Source organism: Muntiacus reevesi, chromosome 11 (assembly GCF_963930625.1).
Source record: "Muntiacus reevesi chromosome 11, mMunRee1.1, whole genome shotgun sequence".
NCBI classification, from domain to species: domain Eukaryota; kingdom Metazoa; phylum Chordata; class Mammalia; order Artiodactyla; family Cervidae; genus Muntiacus; species Muntiacus reevesi.
In genome coordinates this window covers 14,941,200-14,966,554 of record NC_089259.1, presented here as the reverse complement: position 1 = coordinate 14,966,554, position 25,355 = coordinate 14,941,200, and the positions used below count along the sequence as shown (strand labels likewise).

The 25,355-nt window shown below is 39.0% G+C and overlaps 1 protein-coding gene and 1 non-coding gene across 2 annotated transcripts in view; one reads left to right on the top strand and one right to left on the bottom strand.

Annotated features, from left to right (window-relative positions):
• CPB2 (carboxypeptidase B2) overlaps positions 1–25,355 on the top strand; it is a 52,898-nt gene that overhangs the window by 17,346 nt on the left and 10,197 nt on the right. The window contains exons 3-8 of the mRNA XM_065902453.1: positions 2,225–2,349; positions 4,141–4,249; positions 6,939–7,040; positions 9,165–9,269; positions 16,981–17,091; positions 19,765–19,858. Coding sequence (XP_065758525.1) covers positions 2,225–2,349; positions 4,141–4,249; positions 6,939–7,040; positions 9,165–9,269; positions 16,981–17,091; positions 19,765–19,858 — 646 coding nt within the window. The remainder of the gene's footprint in view (positions 1–2,224; positions 2,350–4,140; positions 4,250–6,938; positions 7,041–9,164; positions 9,270–16,980; positions 17,092–19,764; positions 19,859–25,355) is intronic.
• LOC136144540 (small nucleolar RNA SNORD62) lies at positions 21,025–21,110 on the bottom strand. Its single transcript, XR_010658569.1, has one exon. It is a non-coding gene; the product is annotated as a small nucleolar RNA SNORD62 (small nucleolar RNA).

Below are 25,355 nucleotides of genomic sequence, written 5' to 3'. Positions count from 1 at the left end.
GAACTGGACATAGAACAACAGACTGGTTCCAAACAGGAAAAGGAGTACATCAAGGCTGTTTTTGTAATTATATGCAGAGTACATCATGAGAAATGCTGGGCTGGAATGAAGCACAAGCTGGAATCAAGATTGCCAGTAGAAATATCAATAACCTCAGATATGCAGATCACACCATCCTTATGGCAGAAAGTGAAGAAGAACTAAAGAGCCTCTTGATGAAAGTGAAAGGGGAAAGTGAAAAAGTTGGCTTAAAGCTCAACATTCAGAAAACTAAGATCATGGCATCCAGTCGCATCACTTCAAGGCAAGTAGATGGGGAAACAGTGGAAACAGTGACACACTTTATTTTCTTGGGCTCCAAAATCACTACAGAGGGTGACTGCAGCCATGAAATTAAAAGACGCTTACTCCTTGGAAGGAAAGTTATGACCAACCTAGACAGCATATTAAAAAGCAGAGACATTACTTTGTCAACAAAAGTCCATCTAGTCAAGGCTATGGTTTTTCCAGTGGTCATGTATGGATGTGAAAGTTGGACTGTGAAGAAAGCTGAGCGCCGAAGAATTTATGCTTTTGAACCGTGGTGATGGAGAAGACTCTTGAGAGTCCCCTGGACTGCAAGGAGATGCAACCAGTCCATCCTAAAGGAAATCAGTCCTGAATATTCATTGGAAGGACTGATGCTGAAGCTGAAACTCCAATACTTCGGCTATCTGATGGGAAGAGCTGACTCATTTAAAAAGATCCTGATGCTGGGAAAGATTAAGGGTAGGAGGAGAAGGGGACAACAGAGGATGAGATGGTTGGATGGCATCACCGACTCAATAGACATGAGTTTGGGTGAACTCCAGGGGTTGGTGATGGACAGGGAGGCCTGGTATGCCCCATGTGTCCATGGGGTCGCAAAGAGTTGGACACGACTGAGCGACTGATCTGAACTGAACTGAATAGATGTTTGTTTTAAAAGCTTAACTAAAGTGTAAGCATAAAAACAGAAGAAAACTGGCTAACATTTTCGTGCCTGGGACTGAACTCCCCTGAATGTAGAAAACTATTAAGAGTTACAAAATATGATAAAAAGATTGCTGGCTCCATGGTTATTGGGCTAAGGTTTTCTGAGAAGATTAGGGATATAAGAGACTTTTAAGGGGTCTACTTGTGAAGGATGAAGGAGTTGGAGGTGGAGGGGAGCACCCACAGACCATTGAGCAGCCGTCACTGTGCAAAAAGGAGGGTCATGCCTGGACAACTTCTAGACTGCAGGACAATCCTGAGGAAAGTTTGACTGGACCATGTAAGTCCTTAAGACAAAGTCCACTGCAAGAGGAAAGCCTAATCTGGCAGGAATGGGCCTGCGATGATATGCCTGCAGTGCACCATCATTGACTGGCCGCAGCCCTGGAGCCACTGAACCTCAGCCTGTAGGGGATCAAGAAGGACAGCAGCATACAGGGTCAGAGAGCTCTGCGTTTCCCAGCAGAAGAGCAGCCTGCTATGTCTCCACAGCCTCTACACTGCAGACAGAGGACCTCCTGCCAGAGGAAGCATCAGAGATTCAGGATTTAGGGTTTGTTTGGCCACTGCTTGGCGTGTGATTTTTAGACAGCTTAGCTTCGACCCTTAATTTCTTCACTGAACAATCAAAATGATAACTCCTGCCTAGATTATGGCAAAGAGTTAGTAAAAAGATCATAGGCAATGGGTGTGAAAGTGCAAGCCAGAAAAAAAAAAAAACAAAAACCTGTAAATATTATGGGAAGGTTTTGGCCAAAGACCACAATTAGATTAAAGGAAAGAAACACCAATGTGATGTTAGAATCAAGGGTATGGGATTTTTATTAAAGAAAAACACCATTAATCAACTTTCTTTCCAGACCAATTTTCATTTCTCTTTAAACATCTGACATACACCTCCAGTCCTACAGTTGGCCTGTAAATATTCACACGTTCATTCATCAGTTCATTGCCTCAGCAAATATTTATTGAATACCTAGTAAAGCCCAGGCCCTCATTAGCCACTGCGGTTTCAGAATAAAACAAGCCCCCTACAGAATAAATGTTTAACTACCACATATGTGAATGGGATTGGTGACTGTGAGTGGACCAGTGACCAGAAATTATTTTTTCATTTCTTTTATAGATATTCTTTTATGGCGTTAGCTACAGATGAGAACCATGTGAAAAACTGTCTTTGTTTTATCAATTTTCCTTCTTGAAACTACAGATTGTTCTCTGGCAGCCAGTAACAGCTGAATATATTATGAAGCGATACGAAGTCCATTTTTTCGTGAATGCATCTGATGTAAGCAATGTGAAAGTCCATTTAAATGCGAGTGGAATTCTATTCAGGTAGGCATAATTCCATATTTATTGAGTAACTATGATAAGTACTAGGACATAGAAACCTGCTCCAGAATTCTTGCCTGGAAAATTCCATGGACAGAGGAGCCTGACGGGCTACAGTCCATGGAGTCACAAACAGTCAGACATGACTAGCAACTGAGCATACACAAACATTATAAGCAACTGTGATGCATTTGGGGCTTCCCAGGTGGCACAGTGGTAAAGAATCCACCTGCCAATGCAAGAGACTCAGATTTGATCGCTGGCACCCCACTCCAGTATTCTTGCCTGGAAAATTCCATGGACAGAGGAGCCTGATGGTCTACAGTCCGTGGGGTCGCAAAGAGTTGGACATGACCAGCAATTGTGTGCACACACACACACACACCACACACAATGCATTTATTAGTGGATGGTATCATTGCTTCCTAGAAAAATGAATACTTACATTAAACATGCCACATGGAAAGCTCTGGAATGGACTTGTTATGAAGCCCAAGAGCCTGACTCCATGACCTTGAACAAGTGGTTTACTGCTCAAGACCTTGGCCCCTTGTCAAAAATGGATTGTTAGACTCAGTGATCTATGGAGCCTCTTATGATTTCTCCCAGTTCCTTCTTAAAATTCCTCTACTCTCTTCCTGGATTTAGGAAGCAAAATGTCATTCACGTTACTAGGCTTTGTGATATCACTTAAAAAAGCAGCTGCTAAAGGGAATTTTGCTTCAGGAGGTCAGCGAGCATTCCGGAATGTCTGGCCCTAAACTAAAATATGCGTTAGGTGTGATTTCTGTTCAGAGTCCACGCCTTCTTCCTTTTAGAGTCTCCTGTTCATATCTCCTTTCGTATCCATTACCCAAGCATCAGAGTTTTCCTGCCACCCTAGCACTTCCTGGATGCCAGGCAATCTTTGGATAATACAGTATGATTATTATAATAACAGGTTATTAGCATTTGATGCCTTTCAGAAAAGGTGCTGAGCTTTTCTATATGTTGTATCTTTTAACCCTTATTAAACCCTGTGAGGTAGATACTATCCTCACTGTGTGTAAGAAAAAATTTTCAGATTTACAAAGGAATTTCTCAAGGTCAACCAGCTAGAATGTGGCACATCTGGGACTCTAACTCAGAACTTTCTGATGATAAAACCTTGGTATTTACCTGTTGGTCTAAATAAAAGTCTGAGCTACCAGGGAAGCCCTGGGAGAAGGAAATGGCTACACACTCCCCTATTCTTGCCTGGAGAATTCCATGGACAGAGGAGGGGGGTGGGCTACAGTCCATGGGGTCACAAAGAGTTGGACATGACTGAGCAACTAACTCCAAATAAAAGTAAAAAACTTTTATTATGGTAGCTAACTTTTTCTTGTTCATCCCAGGTGACAGAATGGCCCAATTTCATCTTAGTTATAATGTTTGTGCCTAAGTTAACTGTGTGACCCCTTGCAAGAGAAATTAAATGAGATCACTTTCCCATACCTTCCTTATTCCTGTGTTCATTTAAAAGGCACTCATAAGTCACAATCAAGAGATGTTGGTAATGTTGGAGAAAGGGTCAGGTTTTGAAGGCCCTGAAAGCATACCCTACAGAAGCTACTGTCTCTCCAGTGCCCATGTGGCTCTATGCAGAGGGCTTGTTAATTTCAGCTCATCATGTTAGTGGTGTTTTCACCTTGAGCTTGCTAGTTTTCTTAGTGACTTTCCCCCCCACACTTGCCTGTTGTGTCTGCAATGGGCCACGAGGGAAAAGCAGAGCCCTGTTTGGAAACCAGCTCATACTCTTGTTTCATCACCCAGCGTCCTGTTGGAAAATGTGGAAGATCTTATCCAGCAGCAGACTTCCAATGACACCATCAGCCCCCGGGCGTCCTACTCCTACTACGAACAGTATCACTCACTAAATGAGGTAAGCTGTCACGTTTCTCTCCAAAATTCTTGTTTTCATTGAATGAGCTTTGCCATTTCAGCCATGGGAAATTGTTAGAGGATCATAATTGGTGGAAGAGGGTGAAAAAAAATCACTATTAGATTGATTATACAGAGGTAATTTCTCCTTTTGTAGACATCTTGCCTGGAAAGATTGCATCATATTTTGGACTTTGCCCCTCTAAGCAGGCTATTTATCCATAGCTAAGAATATCTCTGACTGTCAGGAGTAACATTGCATTCTAAGGAACAACAGGAAATTAAAAAATAGGACCTTTTTATTGAAACTGCCACAAAAAAATAGCAGTCCGACGATTATCCTAAATGAACTCTTACTGAATAATTGCCACATTATCTCACTGAATTAAAAGAATTTTTTCACTTATATTTAGGACACAGTAAAGTGTTTAAGTGTATTTTATTCCCTTTAGAAGGAACCTATTTAAAATAATAATAGTAATAGTAATGATTATGATGATGCCTGTATTTTAATATTTAAGAAATTGGGGTTTTTTTCCCTCTTAGTACTTACAGGTTCTAATTTGCCTAGAGGAAACCTAAGTTTGATATAAATGTTCAGTTGACCTCAATAAGCTTTCACATCATATTCTAAGAGCCATTTCCCCATATTTGTTCCCTTAAAGGGTAAACCCCTTGGAGCCCTTTTTTTTCAATCTAATATTCTCCAAGTAGTACAAATCCCTTGATACCTTTTATTCTTTCATAGAAGTACTGCTATATTCCTTAATAGAAGTTTTTTTTTTTTTTAACCATTTTTGGCTAGGTGCCCAGAAACTGTTAAGAACCATATCCATATTTTTGAGACATCTAACACTTAAATAATAAGCATCAATTTTCTATTTAATCTTCAAACACATCTGTTCCTTTCCAGTTAGTTAAATCAGAACTCAGTCTTTCCTAGTGGCACAGATGGTAAAGAATCTGCCTTCAATGCAGGAGGCCACCCCCTCACATGGCCTTTTCTTAGTGTGCGCACATCCCTGAAGCCTCACTGTCCAGTCTAGTCTCCACTTATGAGAACCCCAGTCGGGTTAGATTAGGGCCCACACTGACACTTCAGTGCAACTTAATTACTGTTTTAAAGGTCCTGTCTTCAAATACAGTCACGTTCTAAGGCACTGGGGATTAATATATGCATTTGAGGGGGAACACAATTCATTTCATCACAATGACATTTCAGAAAACAGTTTGGACATCTTCATCCCTCCCATCCTGAATCTTTTCCAAGAGGTTTGTAGCAACTGCAGCAACCTTGCTCCCCCAAATTCTGCCTTTCTTCCCCTTCAGCACTGCTCTTCAGTCTGCATTCATATTCACTTGGAGAGCAAAAGGGGTTTCTTTTGTCACTGACTCTCACTAGGAAGTTTTAAGTAAGCTACAGTAGGGGAGAAAAACAAATGACCAAAAAACATGTCTTAAAACAAATGGCAAAAGAAGAGCATTATTCAAAGGATGTAACCTTGATTATTGCAGATGAGATTTAAAGTTTTCTGTAAAGCTACCTTACTATAATTAATACAGTACACCCTCCCTTGTTGGAGGAAATCTACTGAACTGTCAGTGCTGTAACACAAAATAGTTGGATGGAGCACTTCTCTTAGATGTATGCATGCCTTAGAAGAGTAGCACAGTAAACAGAGGAAATCTCTGACGGTTAAATTTTCAACACTGCAGACACTGACAGCATTGGTACTTGACAGCAGGTAGACCTTTCAGGAGCATCTTAGTTCCTGGCACAGGACAAACCATCACACATACCACTCGCCCTAGTTACGCTCCTGCAAGGAGACCCAAGGATAAATGGTGCTCCTGTTCCCGTCAGCTAGGACTGCTATTTGAAATTACCTTCAGCACGTTTCCTAGAAATGAAGCCAAGGGTTGGTTATTCCCATTACCAAAGGTGTAAACATTTTTAAATGGCCCCTGAGAGGTTGGTCTACTTTAAAACATGACCAGGCTCCACCACTCAACACCTGCTTTGAAGTGGGGGCTAGCCTAAAATCAGGCCTAGAATTTATTTGTTTTTCTCCTTCTACTATAATCTTGTCAGAATCACAAACCACTAGACTTCTGCCTAGGAGAGAGTTTTAGAATCAAACTCCTTTCCTGGATAGAAGAAATTCTTTTTTCCTCCAGATTGTTCTCCCCTTTGCTTCTCATCATTTCATAGCCCTTGTTGTGAGTCCACAAGTCTCCAGTGGGAAACAAAGGCAGCTCTATTTATCCTGTGCAAAGACAGTGCCTGGGGCTTCCTTAGGTTATTCTTGAAAAGTGAATATTTTTTTAAAAATCTCATATAAAAATGAACTCTTGAATGGTAAATAGGATTTCATACACAGAGGTGAGGATTCAACATGATCAGCCTTTAAAAACTACTTAAGGAATTGTGCTTTAAAGATGATCTTTTCCTACTTTGTCATAAGTTTCTTAGTACATTTCCACTTTCCCAAAACCTTGATACTTCTCAAAACTAATTTTATTGATTTTCCTAAGCAGCAGAAGAAACACTGCCTCAAGTGTTTTAGTTCCTCATTATCTCCACAGAATTTTTTCTAGAGGGATAACACTTCCTGGAAGCATTTGTCTGTTTCCTTTGTCAGGGAAATGCTTTGAACTTGCTCTGTGACCACTGGTTTCTGCTTTGATAGATCTATTCTTGGATGGAAGTTATGACTGAGCGGTATCCTGATATGGTTGAAAAAATCCACATTGGATCCTCATATGAGAAGTACCCACTTTATGTCTTAAAGGTATGTTATGCGAAGAGTCATTGATTTTTCAACTTTGGAGAGGTGTTCATTCTCCAGTGGTGACTGTTATTACTTGGAATTTTTTTTTTTTTTTTTGAGTTCTGGAAATATGTGTATTACCAATGATCCTCAACTTCAATATCCAGATATTTAGTGATTGGTGATTACTTTTGAATTTCCTTTACTACTATAGTGTTGATCTAAGAGTAGTAACTTCAGTTTTAGAATCAATTCTGTGACATAGATAAGTCATTTAACCTTTCTGGGCTTCAATGCCTACCTTCATAAAATGAAGAGAGTGGTCTGGATTATCTTTCAAATCCTCTTATTTATACCACCACAACCACCACCACCAGCACCACCCCTGACTGACTGACTTAGGCCAAAAGAAGGAAAGGGATCTGTTATTGAATAAACCTTGACATTAATATAGTTTTTAGAACCAAAGGAGTTGAACAACAGAAACTAGGAAAGAATAGGAACCAGAGCAATGCTGGGATTCTTGGCAGTAGGGCTGATATGACAGCTTCTGCTTCGGTCACCATCTGTTTCGTTATTTATTCTCAGTTGAACAAACTGGCCTTAGTAAAGTCAGTGAACTGGGCCACAGGAAGAATATTGGGAACCATGAAACCAAACTGATTCCTGCCTGTTCATTTCTAATTCTGCAGTTCTGTTGTTTTTAAAACCACTCTTTCTCCTAAAAAAAAAAAAAAAAAAATTAAGAAGAAGGTCTGCAAAAACTTAATCGTTGGAAAAATACATTTGATTTAGTAAAATTTCATTCATACATAGTTTCCTCACATGGTCTAAACTGTGGTAGGTGAGGCTCTTTGATTGTCCAAAGATAAGATTTGGAGTCAAAATTTCTGGGTTTTAACCTGTTCTGACAAGAGCTTACAGTACAAACTCAAGTCAGACCCTAGGCAACATTGGGTTCTCTTGGTAGCTGAGTTAGTCTACTAGACTGGATCCATGTAATCATGGCATACCCACCTATGACATTTACTTTTTGCCCTGTTGTATGTAGTCTTTGGAACTTGTGTTTCTGGGACCTGATGTACATGTTGGAAAACCATGCTTCTTGCAAGCTTTAGTCCCAGTCTCAATCAAGGATGTGCACATCATGTGAGTCCCTAGGGTTCCTCAGTGTCGGAATGGGTACCAACAGAATTTGCTCAGCACAGTTAAACAGTTGAAGGTCGAATAAAGCAACTAGTCAAAACAGCTCAGGATTTTCTTTTAAGTTGAGGAGATTAAATCAATTGGGTAATTCTCTTTGTACAATTCTATCCTTTGTGGCCAAAGCTTTCCTCACTTGCCTTCTTTTTGGACATCAGTAACTTCAGGTTTGTTAAGAAGAAAACTCCCTGAGCGGTATAGATGGCAATTTAAAAATGGAACCCTCTCTTTTTCAGGCTTTGGAATTCCAACCCCACATATCTCTTTGATTTTGCAACACTCTTCTCCCTTCCCTCCATACTCTAAAATTGTGTAATGTTTAAAAGTGGATGAATGATGATTCATTTTGTATAGAGGTGTTTGTGAGAATTCTTCTAAAGTCATCAAAGACTATCATTGAAGAAAAGTTGGCAGTTCTTATTCCAGAAAGTTGGCAGCTTACCCTAGATGGTAAATCAGAACAAGGTCTCTGTCTGCAGACCTGTTGATAATAAATTGATGTCAAGTTAGATGTGTGTTTATTTTTGTGTGAAATAAGGAAATAATCTACACATTAAAAGTGTGTGCCCTAGGAAAATGGTGAGGGAGTCCAGGGTTGTCTTGGGCACCACTGACTTCCCTCTCCCAAGCCTTTCCTTGTGCCCACTTCCCCCAGAAAGCTGCCCACCCAGCACACGCCCATTTCGTTCTAACTGGAGTATGAACATATGGCCTGAAGCACTAGTTCTTTGCTCTCTACTTCTGCAATTTCTCGTGTAGCTCTGGTATCATCGGGTATTTGTTTAGGAATAAAAAGAATTTTAAATCAGGAATTCTCCAAGGAATGAAGGGAATAGGGTATATTTCATAGATTTGCTATAAGGATGAAATCGAAGCCCTATTATTCAGGACATTATTATCCTGAAGCTTTTTCTTAATTGTTTTTTGGTTTTCTCTGAGCAGGTTTCTAAAAAGGAACAAAGGGCCAAAAATGCCATGTGGATTGACTGTGGAATCCATGCCAGAGAGTGGATCTCTCCTGCTTTCTGCTTGTGGTTCGTAGGCTCTGTAAGTATTCACATTCTCTTCAAGCCCAGAGTTTCTCAGGATGTAACCTAAGATCACTTGCTGTAGATTCAACTGGCCTGTTTATTAGATGCGTTTTCCTAGATCACCTCCTAGAATTCTCAACTTGAAACCTCTGGGGGTGAGACTTGGGAATCTACAATTATCTCATGCTTCTTAGGTGACTTTCATGCATATTGAGAACCATGGATTTAAGCATTTAAATTCCCGTAAAGATTATCTGCCTTATCTTTTCTACATTTCCAGCTGGTACCAAACACTGGCTTCCCCGGTGGCTCAGATGGTAAAGAATCTGCCTGAAATGTGAGAGACTTGTGTTCAATCCCTGGGTTGGGAAGGTCCCCTGGAGAAGGGCATGGCAACCCACTCCAGTATTCTTGCCTGGGGAATCCCATGGACAGTGGAGCCTGGTGAGTTACAGTCCATGGAGTCACAAAGAGTTGGACACGAATGAGTGACTAAGCATACAAACACTGGAGGGCTTCCCTGGTGGCTAATATGGTGAAAGAATCTGCCTGTAATGCAGGAGACCTGGGTTTGATCCCTCGGTTGAGATCACCTGGAGAAGAGAATGTCCACCCACTTCAGCATTCTTGTCTGAAGAATCCCATGGACAGAGAGAGCCTGGCAAGGTACAGTCCATGGGCTCGCAATGAGTTGGACATGACTGAGTAACTAACACACTTTTCAAACACTGCAACATAATTAAGAAATAGTATCATGAAATGGCAACCCACTCCAGTATTCTTGCCTGGAAAATCCCATGGACAGAGGAGCCTGGAAGGCTACAGTCCATGGGCTCGCAAAGAGCTGGACATGCCTGAGCAGCTGAGCACACACCTGCAGCTGTAATCCATTTACCAACTAAAAGAACCGAAGCAATTGTCGAAATTGAGTCCCAATTAATTTTTTTCTTTTGATTTGAATTATCCAGATATCTTTTGCCACATTCTGCTCTTAGAAATTGAACATAAAGTACCCTATTACAGAGCAGATTATATTTTTTTCCATATATCGTAGTAGGGACTTTTGTCCCTAAAGAAGGCCTTGTACTAAAAAAAAATCCAAGTATGAGACAAGCAGTATTTCATAATAGTAAAAATTATAATGACTGTAAATCTGTATAACAAATGAAAATAGTAAAAGTCATTTTTCTGTTCCCTATAACTGTATTTTTTTGGCCCACTTAATCAGTGCTCAACATCCACTTCCTGCATTGGAAACTTAAATTAATGGTTTAAACTGAAATACAACTCTGGGGTCCGGAGAGGACTTAAACAGTACCTACTTTTGGGTTAAATAGGTTCTTAGCATTGGAAAAGGTCTAAATTATTCATCCACACAATGGGACTTGGAGAGCTCTTTGTTGTGTTTTTAATGGTCATGAGCACGATAACTTATTTCAGAATCTTCCATTCAAAATGTCTTATATGCTTTTATGTACAGATTTATTCTCTGTCGAATGGTTATTGGTTAACTTGTTGGCAGGCATTGTTATTCTTGTCTAGGATTATAAGAAAGGCAAAGCTCCAGTGTCCCCCAGGCAAAGAGAGCTGAGTGATCATCAGTCACAGGATGGGAATTAGTCAAGCCTTTATCTCCTGCCCTCTAATTGCTCACTTGCTCTTGTGTTCTTTCCTCTGCTACCCTTGCTCCTCATCTTTATTCTTGTTTTTTGCTTTTTTAACTGCAAGACAGTGATTTCAGTTATATTACTTATCCTTCTGTTGAATCATTCCATCAACAAATATTTATGTGTTGTCTTTGTGTGTCAGACATTATTTCTGCAGCGATCATCCTCACTGAGTGATTCATTCACTAGATATAGAACCATAACTGTAAATATATTTATAGATGACTGTGAAAACTCATCAGAAAACATATGCTTGGAGAACCCCGTGATACACAGATTAAATTCATAGTAAAGAATTAGATTCATGAACATGTTCAACGTGGTTGAAAATGTCATTTTTAAAAATCGTGTCTTTCAACACTGTTAAAATACACCAAGTCAGAATTTTAAGGCTTATAGAGTTTGAGAGATTACATGACTTCAGGGTCATGATTAGATATCTAGATGGCATACTTTTGAAGTATAAATAACTGGATAAATGTCAGATATGAAAATATTTTTATAAGTAACAACATCATTCACAAAGTTAATTAAGAATATTGATTTCGCCCTGGTAGCTCAGAGGGTAAAGCGTCTGCCTGCAATGCAGGAGACCTGGGTTCAATCCCTGGGTTGGGAAGATCCCCTGGAGAAGGAAATGGCAACCCACTCCAGTACTCTTGCCTGGAAAATTCCATGGATGGAAGAGCCTGGTAGTCTACAGTCCATGGAATCGCAAAGATTTGGACACAACTGAGCAACTTCACTGATTCACAATCCCTCCCTGTTTTATATTTTATTTATTTTAGGTAGGTTTTTTTTTTTCAGTGGAATATATGACTTTCACTATTTGGTTTTGATTTATTTAAAAATATTTTGATTATGATTTTATTTGGCTGTGCTGGGTCTTAGTTGCTGCACTTCGAATCTTTAGTTTTCGTGTGCAGGATTTTTTTTTCTTTTCAGTTGTGGCAGGTCAACTCTTAGTTGCAGCATGTGGAATCTAGTTTCCTAGCCAAGGATCAAACCTGGGTCCCCTGCATTACAAGTGTAGAGTCTTGGCTGATGGACAAATAGGGAAACCCCTCTAACCACTTTTTTTACTGAAGCATAATTGATTTACAATGTTGTGTAGTTTTAGGTACACAGCAGAATCAGTTTTATATATATATAGTTTTTCAGATTCTTTTCCCTTATAGATTATTAGAAAATATTGAGTATAGTTTCCTGTGCCATACAGTAGATCTTTGTTATCTATTTTATATATAGTAGTGTGTATATGTTAATCCCAAACTGCTAATTTATTCCTCCCCCACTTTGCCTTTGGGAACTATTAGTTTATTTTCTATGTCTATGTATGTAACCCTAACCTTAATCCCCACATGCCTGATGGAAACACAGGTTTGCCCCATTACCAAGTTCCCTTGGCCAATCAGAAAAATACCCCAGGTCCTGAGGATCCCGAAATGTTACCTGACTAATCCATTCAGGTCATCCTTCCATTGGGGCCCACATCTCCACTTACAGACATTAAGAAGTCTCCATATTGCAGTTTCTCTCTACCCTCCCTTTCTAACCCTGTCCCCTGAGGTCCTGGTTTCACTCTGTTGTTGCTCCACAGATTGTCACCCATTCCCACTTGCTCTGGACTGTCATCTTTTTTAATCAAAGACCTGAAGAGGCTCACCGTCAGTCCAGGTGGTGCCTTTGTGCAGAATCAACAGGGGGCATGCAATTGCTGAAACAATCAGTTCTCCATATGCAAAAAAAAAAAAAAAAAAGAATTTGGATTCCTATCTCACACAATATGCAAATATTGACTAAAAGTGGGTCAGACACCTAAGTTTAAAAGCTAAAATTACAAAAATCTTAGAAGAAAATATAGAAGCAGTGAATCTTTGTGATTTTGGATTAGGTAACGAACTATTAGACCTGACACCAAGAGCACAGCAACCAAAGAAAAAAGAGATAAATGAGACTCTATCAAAATTAAAAACCTTTCTGCTTTTCAAAGGACACTACCAAGAAAGCTAAAAGACAACTCACAGAATGGCAGAAAGTCTTTGCAAATTATAAATGATGAGGGACTCACATCCAAAATGTATAAATAACTTAAACAATTAAACAATGCAACGATAAATAATCCAGTTTTTTAAATATGCAAAACATCTGAAAAGACAATTCTCAGAGAAGATATACAAATAGCCAATAAGCATATGAAAAGATGCTCAACAGCATTAGTTATTAGGGAAATGTGAGTCAAAACCACAAAGAGATACCACTTCCTACCCAACGAAGTGAAGTGAAGTAAAAGTCTCTCAGTCATGTCCAACTCTTTTTGACTTCATGGACTATACAGTTCTCCAGGCCAGAATACTGGAGTGGGTAGCCTTTCCCTTCTCCAGGAGATCTTCCCAACCCAGGCATCGAACCCAGGCATCCCTCATTGCAGGCGGATTCTTTGCCAGCTGAGCCACAATGGAAGCCCTCCTACCCAATAGGAGGGCAAAAATTTTAAAATAGCAAATAACAAATATTGGTAAGAGTGTGGAAAAACTGGAACTCTCATCCATTGCTGTTGGGATCATAAAATGGTGCCACCATGTTAGAAAGCAGTTTGACAGTTCCTCAAAAGTTTGAGCATAGAGTTACCATTTAACCCAGCAATTCCACTCAGGTATATAGCCAAGAGATTTGAACACATATGTTTACAAATGTTCATAACAACACTATTCATAAATCCCAAACTGGAAACAGGGACTTCCCTGGCAGTCCAGTGCTTAAGACTCCATGCTTCTAAAGCAGGGGGCACCATTCAATTCCTGCATATGGGAAATAAGATCCCATATGCTGCATGCTGCAGCCAAAAGATTGAAGAAGAAAAAAAAAAAAAAAAAAAAAAACAGTGGAAACAATCCAAATGTCCATCAGCTTATGAGTGGACAAATAAAATGTGGCATATCCTTATAATGGAATACCATTCAGCAACAAGAAGGAATGAAGTACTGATTCAGGCTATAACATGGATGAATCTTGAAAACATTTTGCTAAGTGATAGAAGTCAGACAGAAAAGGCCATATATTTTATTATTCCACTTAACATGAGATGTCCAGAATGGGCAAATGCACAGAGACAGAAAGTTGATTAATGGTTGCCAGAGGCTGGGGAAAGAGAAGGGAGAAAGGGGTAACTCCTAAAGGGAGGTTTTGGTATTGATGGGAGTTGTGAGAGCTGGACCATAAAGAAGGCAGAATGCCAAAGAATTGATGACTTCGGACTATGGTGCTGGGGAAGACTCCTGAAAGTCCCTCAGACAGCAAGGAGATCAAACCGGTCAATCTTAAGGGAGATCAACCCTGAATATTCACTGGAAGGACTGATGCTTAAGCTGAAGTTCCAGTATTTTGGTCATGTGATGCGGACAGACGACTCACTGGAAAAATTCCTGATGCTGGGAAAGATTGAGTGCAGAAGGAGAAGAGGGCACCAGAGAATGAGATGGCTGGACAGCATCACCGATGTAATGAGCATGAACTTGGGCAAACTCTGGTAGATGGTGAGGGACAGGGAGGTCTGGCGTGCTGCCGTCCACGGGGTCAGAGAGTCAATCACAACTGGGTGACCAAACAACAGCAACATTGATGGAGTGGTGATGAAGATATCGTATAATTGGGTAGTGATGGTCTTTGCTTAATTCTGTGAAATATAAAACCCACTGAACTGTGCACTTTAAAATGCTGGATTTTCTGGTAGATGAATAATATTCTCAATAAATTGTTAAAAAAAAAAAAAAAGGTCCCCCTTGCTCTGGGATTCCAGCTGCAGCCCCACATGAGGGTAGGGCTTGACGCACAGAGTATAGGCTGTATTTCAGCTATCACTCAGCCCTTCTGTTTGGAGCCCTGCTTATTAGACAAATTTCCGGGCTAATATTTGATCTTCTCTCAGAGACTAACTTTTTGCTGAAAGGCTTCCATCCAACCATTGCTAAAGTAGGAAGGAAATAAGGAGAGTAAAAAAGACAAAGAAACTGACCATGACATACCTATTAAAAGTTCAGCAACCCCCATAGAAATAAAAATGATACTTTCTCATTTTAAAGAAAATAAGATCTCCTAATTTTTTTTCTGATAGTGCTACATTATTGGGAAAAAAATGACTAACATAAATGTACTAATTTGTAGCATAAAAATGATTTCACTAGTTGCTCAATTACTTAAAATATTGCTTCTTTCATTCTATAAAATTGCTTCCTTTTCATTAAGTTTCTCTTCCTGACCTATAGTGGGTCAAAAAGTGACTTGTACTTTTTCTTTCTTTTCTCCCATATTTGGTAAGTGGTTACCTATGGCAAATAATTTAAATTTGACTATTATGGTTGTTCTAGGGAGATAAGGATATAGTATTTTAAATATTTAAAGAAAAATGGTAATGTTTTAGCTATAGCAAAGGTAAGATTTATAAGACATTTTTCTTGAATATTAGCCCCTTATTGATCATATCATTTGCAAATATTTTCTCACATTCAGTAGGTTGTCTTCTTGTTTTGTTGATGGTTTCCTTTGCAGCTGTACGTGAACCTGTACTGTACGCCTGTAACTTATATAAAATTTTACAGCAACTTCAATTTTTTAAAAAGACATTTTTCTTCTATCAATAATGAAAAATGTTTCTTTACAAAGTCTTTCAAGTAAAGTTTAAATCAGCAAAAAATTGTGAACTAATCTACGAATTTAAATGCAGCAATGTTACCACAAATGAAGAATCTATGCCAAAGCTTTGGTGTTGTTTAGTCACTAAGTTTGTGTTTGACTCTTTCGCGACCCCATGGACTGTAACCCACCAGGCTCTTCTGTCCATGTGATTTCCCAGACAAGAATACTGAAGTAGGCGGCCATATCCTTCTCCAGGGGATCTTCTCAGCCCAGTGATCTAACCCGTGTCTCCTGCATCTTCTGCATTAGCCAGGCAGGTTCTTTACCTCTGAGTCACCAGATGAAATCATTTAACTACCTGAAATTTGTCTTTGTGGTTCTCCGGCATCTATATTTGGTCATTGTGGGGTTAACTTCTCAGTCACTGGAATGTGGATGTCCTTGGATCATGTGAAAATATGCGACCCTAGCTGGGGATGAATCTAAAGCACAGAAGAACAGTGTCAGATGATGTCTGATAAGAAACTCGTAGTCAGTACCTAGGAAAAGCTACCACTGGCTTTAAAGCCAAATGACTGAATGCTTGGGAAATACACTCAATTCTAGGAAAAATTTAGCTCACAAATTATAAGACAATGCAGAAAATATTATCTAGACATGTCTGGGAATGAGACAAGGTTAGTTTAAGTGGTGATTGATGCAGATTATTATAAAAAGAGTGGAAATATGTCTAGGTTTTGTTTCCTTAAATCTTTGTGGTGGGCTTTATGTATTAATAAAGAATTCTTCTGTTTCTTGAAGAAAGTTTTAGAAAACATATAATTCTGTCTTCTGACTCCATTAAAGAGGAAGACCAGTTGTCCCATGTCCAGGACATTTACCATCACTTGTCAGCATAGTACCCGAAGTCTAGACTTTTCAAGGAATTAATACTTTTCCTGAAAGTTAAATCTGCAAATCTAAATGTCGAATTAAAAAAAAAACACACACACAGACCAAGTTTAGTGGATGTTAGCTAGATGGATATTAACTAGACTTATTGTGGTGATTCCTTCACTATATATACAAATATCGACTCATTAGGTAATACACCTGAACCTAATATAGTTGACCCTTGAACAAGGCAGTGGTTAGGCACACCCACCCTCCATACACTCAAAAATCCACACATAAGTTTATATGTGTTTATAAGTAGGCCCTCCATCTGTGCACAGTTCTGCACCTGTGGATTCAAAGAACTGCATATTGTGTAGTTCTCTAGTACTTAATATTGAAAAAAATCTGCCTACAAGTAAACCCACACAGTTCAAACCTGTGTTGTTTCAGTATTATGTATCAATTATATTTCAATTAAAAAAAAGAAACAGGCTAAGTTTAGAAGGAGGTAAAAGATACGTTATCAAATATACTTGGTTTAATCCGTAGGTAACTTATAACTATGGGAAAGAAAAGATGTATACCAATCTTCTGAAGCACATGGATTTCTATATTATGCCAGTGGTTAATGTGGATGGCTATGACTACACATGGAAAAAGGTAGGTGAAGGCAAAGAAAACAAAACACACTCCTTTAGAGCATACAGGATACCCAGAATTATTCATAGAATCCTGGACCCCAGCATAACAGTTTTATTATCAAAAAAATGTTTTGTTTAATTCATTATGGGAAAGTTCAAACATATATGAGTGGAAATAATTGTATGGTAAACTCTGATGTACTTATCACATAGCCAATCAATTCATGGCCAATCTTTTTTCACCTGTATCCCCAACTCCTTTCTATCTTACCCATATACTTTTGAAGCAAATTTCAGATACCATATCATTTCATCAATAAATATTTCAGGATGCATCTAACTGGGGTCTTAAAAAAAAATAACAATACAATTATACCTAAAAATGAACAATAATTATTTACTATCATAAAATTTCTAATCAATATTTAAATTTCTGATCATAACACAACTTTTTTAAAATGTTCATTTCTTTGGTTCAGTATCCGAATAAGGTTGATATATTGTGATTGCTTTATAGCCTTTATTTTTTTTTTTAATCCATAGATTCTCTCCCCGTAATTCTTTTTCTCTATTTCCGTGCAATTTTTTTTCACTGAAGAAGAGAATTTCCTGTCTGGATTTACTCATTACGTTGCCATGTTGTAGTTTAACATGTTGCTTTGTCCTCTGTATTTTCTGAAACTTGATATTTGGATTCTAGAAGATTAATAAGATTCAGGTTTGACTTTTTTGGCAAGACTACTTCATTGTGATAGGGTGTTTTCCCAGCAAGAGTGGCACAGGTCTGGTTTTATCTCTTTTTTGATGTTAGCTGCCTTGATACACAGTGCCTCCATCCGTTCATTCTCACTAGGAGTTGTTTGGATGGTATTTTGATTTATAAAAATCATGAATTGCAAGAACTAGAATGGCATTCTAACTGAATGTGCATCAGAATGGAATTTAATCCTAGTACCCTTTAACTCAATCATGAACATATATAGGAGTATCATGGTCAGTCTTGTTTACACTGAAAACCGTTTTAATCCAACAGCATCATGATTCACATAAAATTACTCAAGCAATATGAAGTACGGTCCTTTCTAATTTAATGAGGAGCACATAAAAACTCTGGTCTGTATAGTTCTGCAAACTTCTTGCTTGAGTTTATTCATAGGTGTGTATGTGTGCAAGTGCAGGCATATAAAAACTTTTCATTTTTCTGACTTGTTAATGTTGGTTGAAATACATTAATTCTTGTGTGTAAAAAAAAAGACTGCAAAAAAAAAAAAAAAAAGACTGCATTGTAAAGTAAACTCTAATAATAATTTTTAATTTAAAAATTTTAAATTATAAACACAGTCAAACATTATATGAAAAACATACTTGAATAGCACATTTAAACACTCAGGGGAATGGGCAGAATTGCAGTGGTTAGAAACACAAGGAGTTATACAGGAGTTATTTTATGTAGCGATTAATTTAAGCAGAAGAGGTGGGAATGGTGAAGGAGATTGATGAAAATGTCATCTCAGGGAAGGCGAATACTGTGAACAGAAGTTTTTAGGTGGGAATGAGCAAACACTGAACTAAGTAAATGGGAAATACCTTGTATAGTATCTAACATAAAATTGGAGTTCAATAAATGGTCATATTTATAGATTGCTATTAGATTAAATTTATGCCTTCACTGGACTCCCAGTGGAGTTCAGCCATGCTTTAGTCTTACTCTGCAACCGTCTTTTGTATCTTAACTCTGCCAACTAACTCCTGAAGTATGAGAACCCGATTTCCTCAGAGCAGCTGTTGCTGCCAGAATCACAGGCCTGGGGTTGGAAACAGACTGGGAGGCTGGACAGAAGGGTTGGTGGAATAGGGAAAAGGGTGCCATGTCATCCCAACCCAGAACTCAAACAAAGTCTATGCAACTGTTTACAAGATTAAATTCCCAGATTACCCCAAGAACCCAATGGGGTATTTTTGCTTTACATTTAAAAACCAGAGTTGTATCACTACAGTCACAGGTACCATCAAACTAGAGGTATTTTCACATCTCTGCTTCCTGTAGGTTTTAAGTGAATGTTGAATTCAATTGAAAGAGAGCACTGAAACTCATGATTCAACAACGTTGTATCATAATCATCAAATTTGCTAAAGGACTCGATCTTAATCATTTCCACCACAAAAAAGAGATAATGTGACAGGTTAGAAGTGCTAATTATCCCAATAGTAGTAATCATAATATGTAAATGAATCAAATTAACATGTTGAACATCTTTAATTTATACAATGTTGTATGTCAAATACATTTCAATTAAAAAAAAAGAAATTCATGACTCATGATTTTAATTTGAGTTGAAACACCAAGTTATTTTACTTTTCTTAGAAGGACAGAAGATAGAAAATGACAGTGCATAAATTTAAAGGAAGCAAGACTTAACAAGAAGGCCAGTAAGCAGCCTAGAAAAACCAGCTGAATTTTTTTTTGGTAGGTCAAAGCTCATAAAATATCACCACTTCATTTGATTCAAGTTTGAGTGAACCCAGTTAAGACCTGGGTAGAACAGGGGCCATGCAACAAGTACTGTGAAGACAGTGACCCGGTGAAGAGGTGGGGTTAAAGGAGAGAAACACAACCCTCTCCACTTTGGCATTAGAAGTGGCGTCTCTCCTAAACACGGATGCTCTCGTAATCTGTGTTTTGTTTCTTTAGGATCGAATGTGGAGAAAGAATCGTTCTTTACATGAGAACAATGCTTGTGTCGGAACAGACCTGAACAGGAACTTTGCCTCCAAACACTGGTGTGGTAGGTTGTTTGCTTAATTTCTACCAATGTCTCTTCATTTAAAAGGTGGTATTCCTAAAAACCCATTAATTCAAGCTAATTAGAGGGGAGGACTATCTGAATCAGGAAATAATTGAAATAAGAAATTTTTTGCTTAAATGTAATGATGTGAAGGTTGACTAAAATCAGCAGAACATCCTTACCCTGTCCTCCTTGTTTTAATAGCCACATCATTATAAGAAGGCAATTGGGCCAGTTCTGTAAGGTTCCTTCTAGCTTCAAAATTCTAAAATTCTTTTTCTCTAGACTCATAGAGAATTGACCACTAAATTTCCTACTTTCATGAACAAATAGCATTCATCATGAGGATATCAAAGACTAGAGTTGGATGGGTATCTCTCGTTTTCAATTGTTCAGGAAAATATTTACTCCTATAGTGTTGCAAAACCTTTGTTTGTTGGTTTGGCTTGTGAAATCTTAGTTTTCCAGACCAGGACCAGGGATCAGACCTGGCCCCCTGCAGTGGGAGTGCAGAGTCCTAACCCGCTGGATGGCCAGGAAGTCCCAAAGCATTTCGTGTTCCCTGTTACCGTTCACCTTCTTCTTTCTTTCATGAATATCATACAGAGAAACTTGTATTCAGCACAGTAGGGATTCCTTGTCCCTTGATTCAAATGAGTTACGGTACTCAGTGAACACTGGCTTGGGCTTTCAGGAATATTGTCTGCTCTCAGGGAGACGGGTGCTAGTTCACCCACCCTCCAAGGATATTTCATAGTTACTACATTTAGGAAACAACTACAAATCTAAACAATGAGCTGGAATCATCTATATTTTTGCAAGTGGGAGCATGTGGCTCTATGAGGACAACGTAGAGGGGGCAAAGCTGTTGAAGCCACGGAAATATCCTCTTCTTCCCATTCCTTTACCGTATGCAGTCATAGTTACATGACCCTCTGTATTTCCTTTAAAAAAGAAGTGCTGCCTGCTAAGTTACTTCAGTCAAGTCTGACTCTCTGCAACCTCATGGAGTGTAGCCCACCAGGCTCGTCTGTCCATGGGATTCTCCAGGCAAGAATACTGAAGTGAGTTGCCATTTCCTCTTCCAGGGGATCCTCCCGACTCAGGGATCAAACCCATGTCTCTCTCTCTCTTTTTTTTTTTTTTTTTGCTTTTTTTCGCCATGGTCTCTCAGTCACGATCCTCTTCATCTCCCTGCTATTGAGTCCACAGTGGAGGGTCAGAAGGATCTGTTGGAATCGCATCACTGAGACAAACCCATGCCTTTTAAATCTCCTGCATTGGCAGGCGGGTTCTTTACCACAAGTGCCACCTGTGAAGCCCAAGTGAAAACTCATAATTTCATCATTGTCACAATGTATCAGGTTGGCCAAAAAGTGCACTGGAGTAAGAGCTTAAGGACAAACCTGAATGAACTTTTTGGCCAACCTAATAGATACAAAAACTTCACAGCAGAGTACTTTTTCTTGATTTCCTCCTCCCTCTTCAGTCAGAAACTCCATGAGGGTAGGGACGATTATCTATTACCTGGCTCAGTACCTGGCACACAGCAGGTCTCAGAAAGTTATTCAAATGAATCTGTGCATGAAATAAGTTGTTCTAAGAAAGCCACAGACATAGTAAGAAAACACAGGAAATAATAGCTGATCCTGCCTCAGGCTCAAGGGAAACATTTAGTGGTTTCTTTGTAAAAGCCATCATTAAGATTGTCCAATAAAAGTGCCCACCGAAGCATAAAGTCCCCCATGGCAGTGATAACTGGGGAGGGAGTCAGAGAAGCAGCAGCTAATTATCAAAGGCCTCCAAATAAACAGAGCTGACAGTTGCTAAGTGCTGAGTGGTTTATATACTTCATCCCCTGGGTTTCATTATCTACACATCATTGATAAAGAAACCCAGACTTGAAAAGTTTAAGTCCCTTGCTCAAGAGCACAGAGCTAGGAAGTGGCGGAGCTGAGATATAAAGCCAGGCTGCCTGACTCCAAATTTGCTGAAATTCTTCTGAGTCTGACAATCACTCTTCAGATATAAGTTCCTTTCTGAAGCTTCTTTTATCTGTAAGCTTTTTTTCTTTTTACTGCTCTATTTTACCTAATTTTTTTATGGTGAAACTAATGTTACCTAATTTGAATAACCAAGTATTCAAAATATCTTCTGTTATGGTCATCAAAAAATATTTCAGACCCCTGATTAGGCCTGTGGTTGTATTATTATATGTCACAGGTGTTAAAAGCAGGAACAGAAGCAGCAAGAATATATTATAGATAACAGAGAGTTCCAAATCAAAAATAACAGTAAGGAACTCTTTTTTTTAATTTTTTTTTTTTTTTTGCTAAGTGCCCCAGCATCTCTTCAGTACTTTGTGAGCAAAGTAAAGAAAGAAAAAAAAAGTGAGAAAAAAAGAATTAAATTTTATCTCTTTGTTGTCCCTACAACTATTAATAGAATGTGCCTTTATATTACTTTGTCAAGAATCTGAAAGAGCACTTCACTTAGGAACAGGAAATGATAATATCAAGCCTATTTATTCATGCAAAAATTTTTAAAAATTCTTTTGATATTTAATTGAAGGATAATTGCTTAACAGTTTTGTGTTGGTTTCTGCCAAACAACAACATGAATCAGCCGTAGGTATATATGTCCCCTCCTTCTTGAACCTCACTCCAACCTTCCTCCCCGTCCCACCTTCTAGGTTGTTACAGAGCCCCATTGGGAGTTCCCTGAGGCATACAGCAAATTCCCATGGGCTATCTATTTCACATACGATAATGTAGGTTTCCAAGCTACTCTCTCCATACACCCCACCATCTCCTTCCTCCTACCCCCCAATCGTGTCAGTAGGTCTGTTCTCTATGCCTGTGTCTCCATCACTGTCCTGCAAAGCCTACTTACTCATTTTATGTTCATTTTACCTTTCCTCTGTATTAAAATTGTGTATATGTGTGTGTGTGTGTTGGAGCTGGAAATAGAGGTGGGGATATCTTAGTCTGCTTGGGTTACTATAACAAAATATCACAGGGTGGAAGGCTTAAACAAGAGCAATGCACTTCTTATAGTTCTGGAGGTTGTTAAGTCCAAGATCAAGTTTATCAGCAGGTGGGTTTCTCTTGAGGCTTCTCTCCTTGGCGTCAGATGGCTGCTTTCTTGCTGTGTCCTTACACGGCCTTTTCACTGTGTCCATACATCCCTGGTGTCCCTTTCTTCTTATAAGGACACCAGTTATAGTGGATCAGGGCCTTACTTTTATGACTTTATCACCTCCTTTAAGGTCCTCTCTCCCAATATAACACATGATGGCTTATGGCCTCAACACAGGAATTGGGGGTAGAGTGGGGCTTCCCAGGAGGTGCTAGTGGTAAAGAACCTGCCTGCCAAAGCAGGAGTAGTAAAAGACTTGGGTTTGATTCCTGGGTCAGGAGGATCCTCCGGAGGAGGGCATGGCTCTCCACTCCAGTATTCTTGCCTAGAAAATCCCATTGACGGGAGCCTGGTGGGCTACAGTCTATAGGGTCACAGAGTCTGACAAGACTGAAGTGACTTTGCATGCACACATGGGGAGAGAAGAATTCAGTCTCCAACAGGGGGTATTTGTGAGGACCTCTGGTCTCAAACTTCTTTTAACAACTCTACTTATATTCTGAAATGTTAAGTTAATCTACAAAGTTTTTGCAACTGGTGTGGGATGGAAAGTATTTCATTTCTTTTCCTAGGGTCTTTTAATTTTTCTAATCATAGTAAAACATACATAACATAAAATTTTGCCACTTCAACCATTAAAAACTATAGTTCAGTGACTTTGAGTGCATTCCCAATTTTTGCAACCTTGACCAACATCCGTTCCCCCAATTTTTTGTCATCCCAAACAGAAATTCTGAAACCATTAAGCAATATCTTCTTGTTCACCACACACAGGAGCCCCTGGTAGTTTCTGACTCACTATTGTCTCAATGAGTTTGCTATTCCAGGTATTTTTTTTTTATCCCATTGCTAATAGATCAAAGAATGATTGAACATGAAGGGACCTGGAAGACCAAGCTCCTCTTGGTACAGATGGAGCATTTGGGCTGAGAGAGAGGAAGTGGTGTGCCCATATTAACATACCTATTGAAAGGCAAAACAGAATCTGAAAAACAGATTGACTCTAGATGGCTCTTTCAAACAAAAGTTTGAAATCTCTAGAATAATGGTCACAAAATGAGAATCTGAGCTGGCACTGTTCATGACAGTAACCTCTAGCCACATGTGGCCATGGAACACTGGAAATGTGGCTTGTCCAAACTTAGACGTGCAATGAAGGTGAACTAAACACCATACTCTTCGAATGAAAAAGTAACACAAAATATCTTGCGAGTAATTTTTATGTTGATTACATTTGAAATGATAAACTTGTACCTATGGGGTTAAATAAAAGTATTCAGAGGTAACTAAACTATCAATAATGACATTATTGATTAAAAACTAACACAAATGTTTGGAAAGATCTGAGCACAAATTTTCCTTGGGTGGGAGTAGGGATGTTTAATAAGCATTAAGTTTGATTCTATTGCAATAAAAGGAAGAAAATGAAGCAAGCTTAAGTAAGAAAGGCAGACTCTGTGAGGATAATGGAGTAGCCCACAGAACCCAAGGACCAGGATTCAGGCAGACCTTGGAAACAGACTGAAACTGGGCCTGGAGGACTGTAGGGGACTCAGTGGGTCCTTTCTCTGCTCATCTCATCTCTGCAAAGCACCCTGGCCTTCTCTGTGTCCCAATCCATGTGATGATGATGACAATGATGATAAACAATAGTTACTGAACACTCAGTATATGCCAGGCACTGGGCAAAGCATTTTATGATTTTTCCATTTAATAGATAAAAGAAATTAAGTATAGATAGGTTTAAAAAAATCAATATTGCTTTGCCTCTTAGGGCATGTACAAGAATTCTACTCTTTCTCACCTGTTTGAAAAGACCCTGATGCTGAGAAAGATTGAGGGCAGGAGGAGAAGGGGACAACAGAGGATGAGATGGTTGGATGGCATCACTGACTCGATGGACATGGGTTTGGGTGGACTCTGGGAGTTGGTGATGGACAGGGAGGCCTGGCGTGCTGCAGTTCATGGGGTCACAGAGAGTCGGACAGACTGAGCCACTGAACTAAACTGAACTGAACTAGAAGACTGATTGAAATACAAGTGAGGGATAAACAGCTTAAGTGCCAAAAGAGAAGGTTAGAATGTTTTTTGTATTCTTTTGTTACTGTTGAGTCTTAACAATTAGCAGTGCCTTATGGAGTAAATGGTATTTTTAAAAATAAAACCAAAAAATATATATTTGAAATGAAAATTTCTAACTTGTTAGAAATTGATGGTGCCAAATACCCATGTTGTGCCAAAAGTGGATTATTATTTTTTTAATGTAAAGCATCCATTGAATTAAAAGAATTTGTCTTGCTTGGCTGCTTTGGGAAGCCAGAGAACATATGGGCAATTCATATTTCCTGTGGAGCCAAGT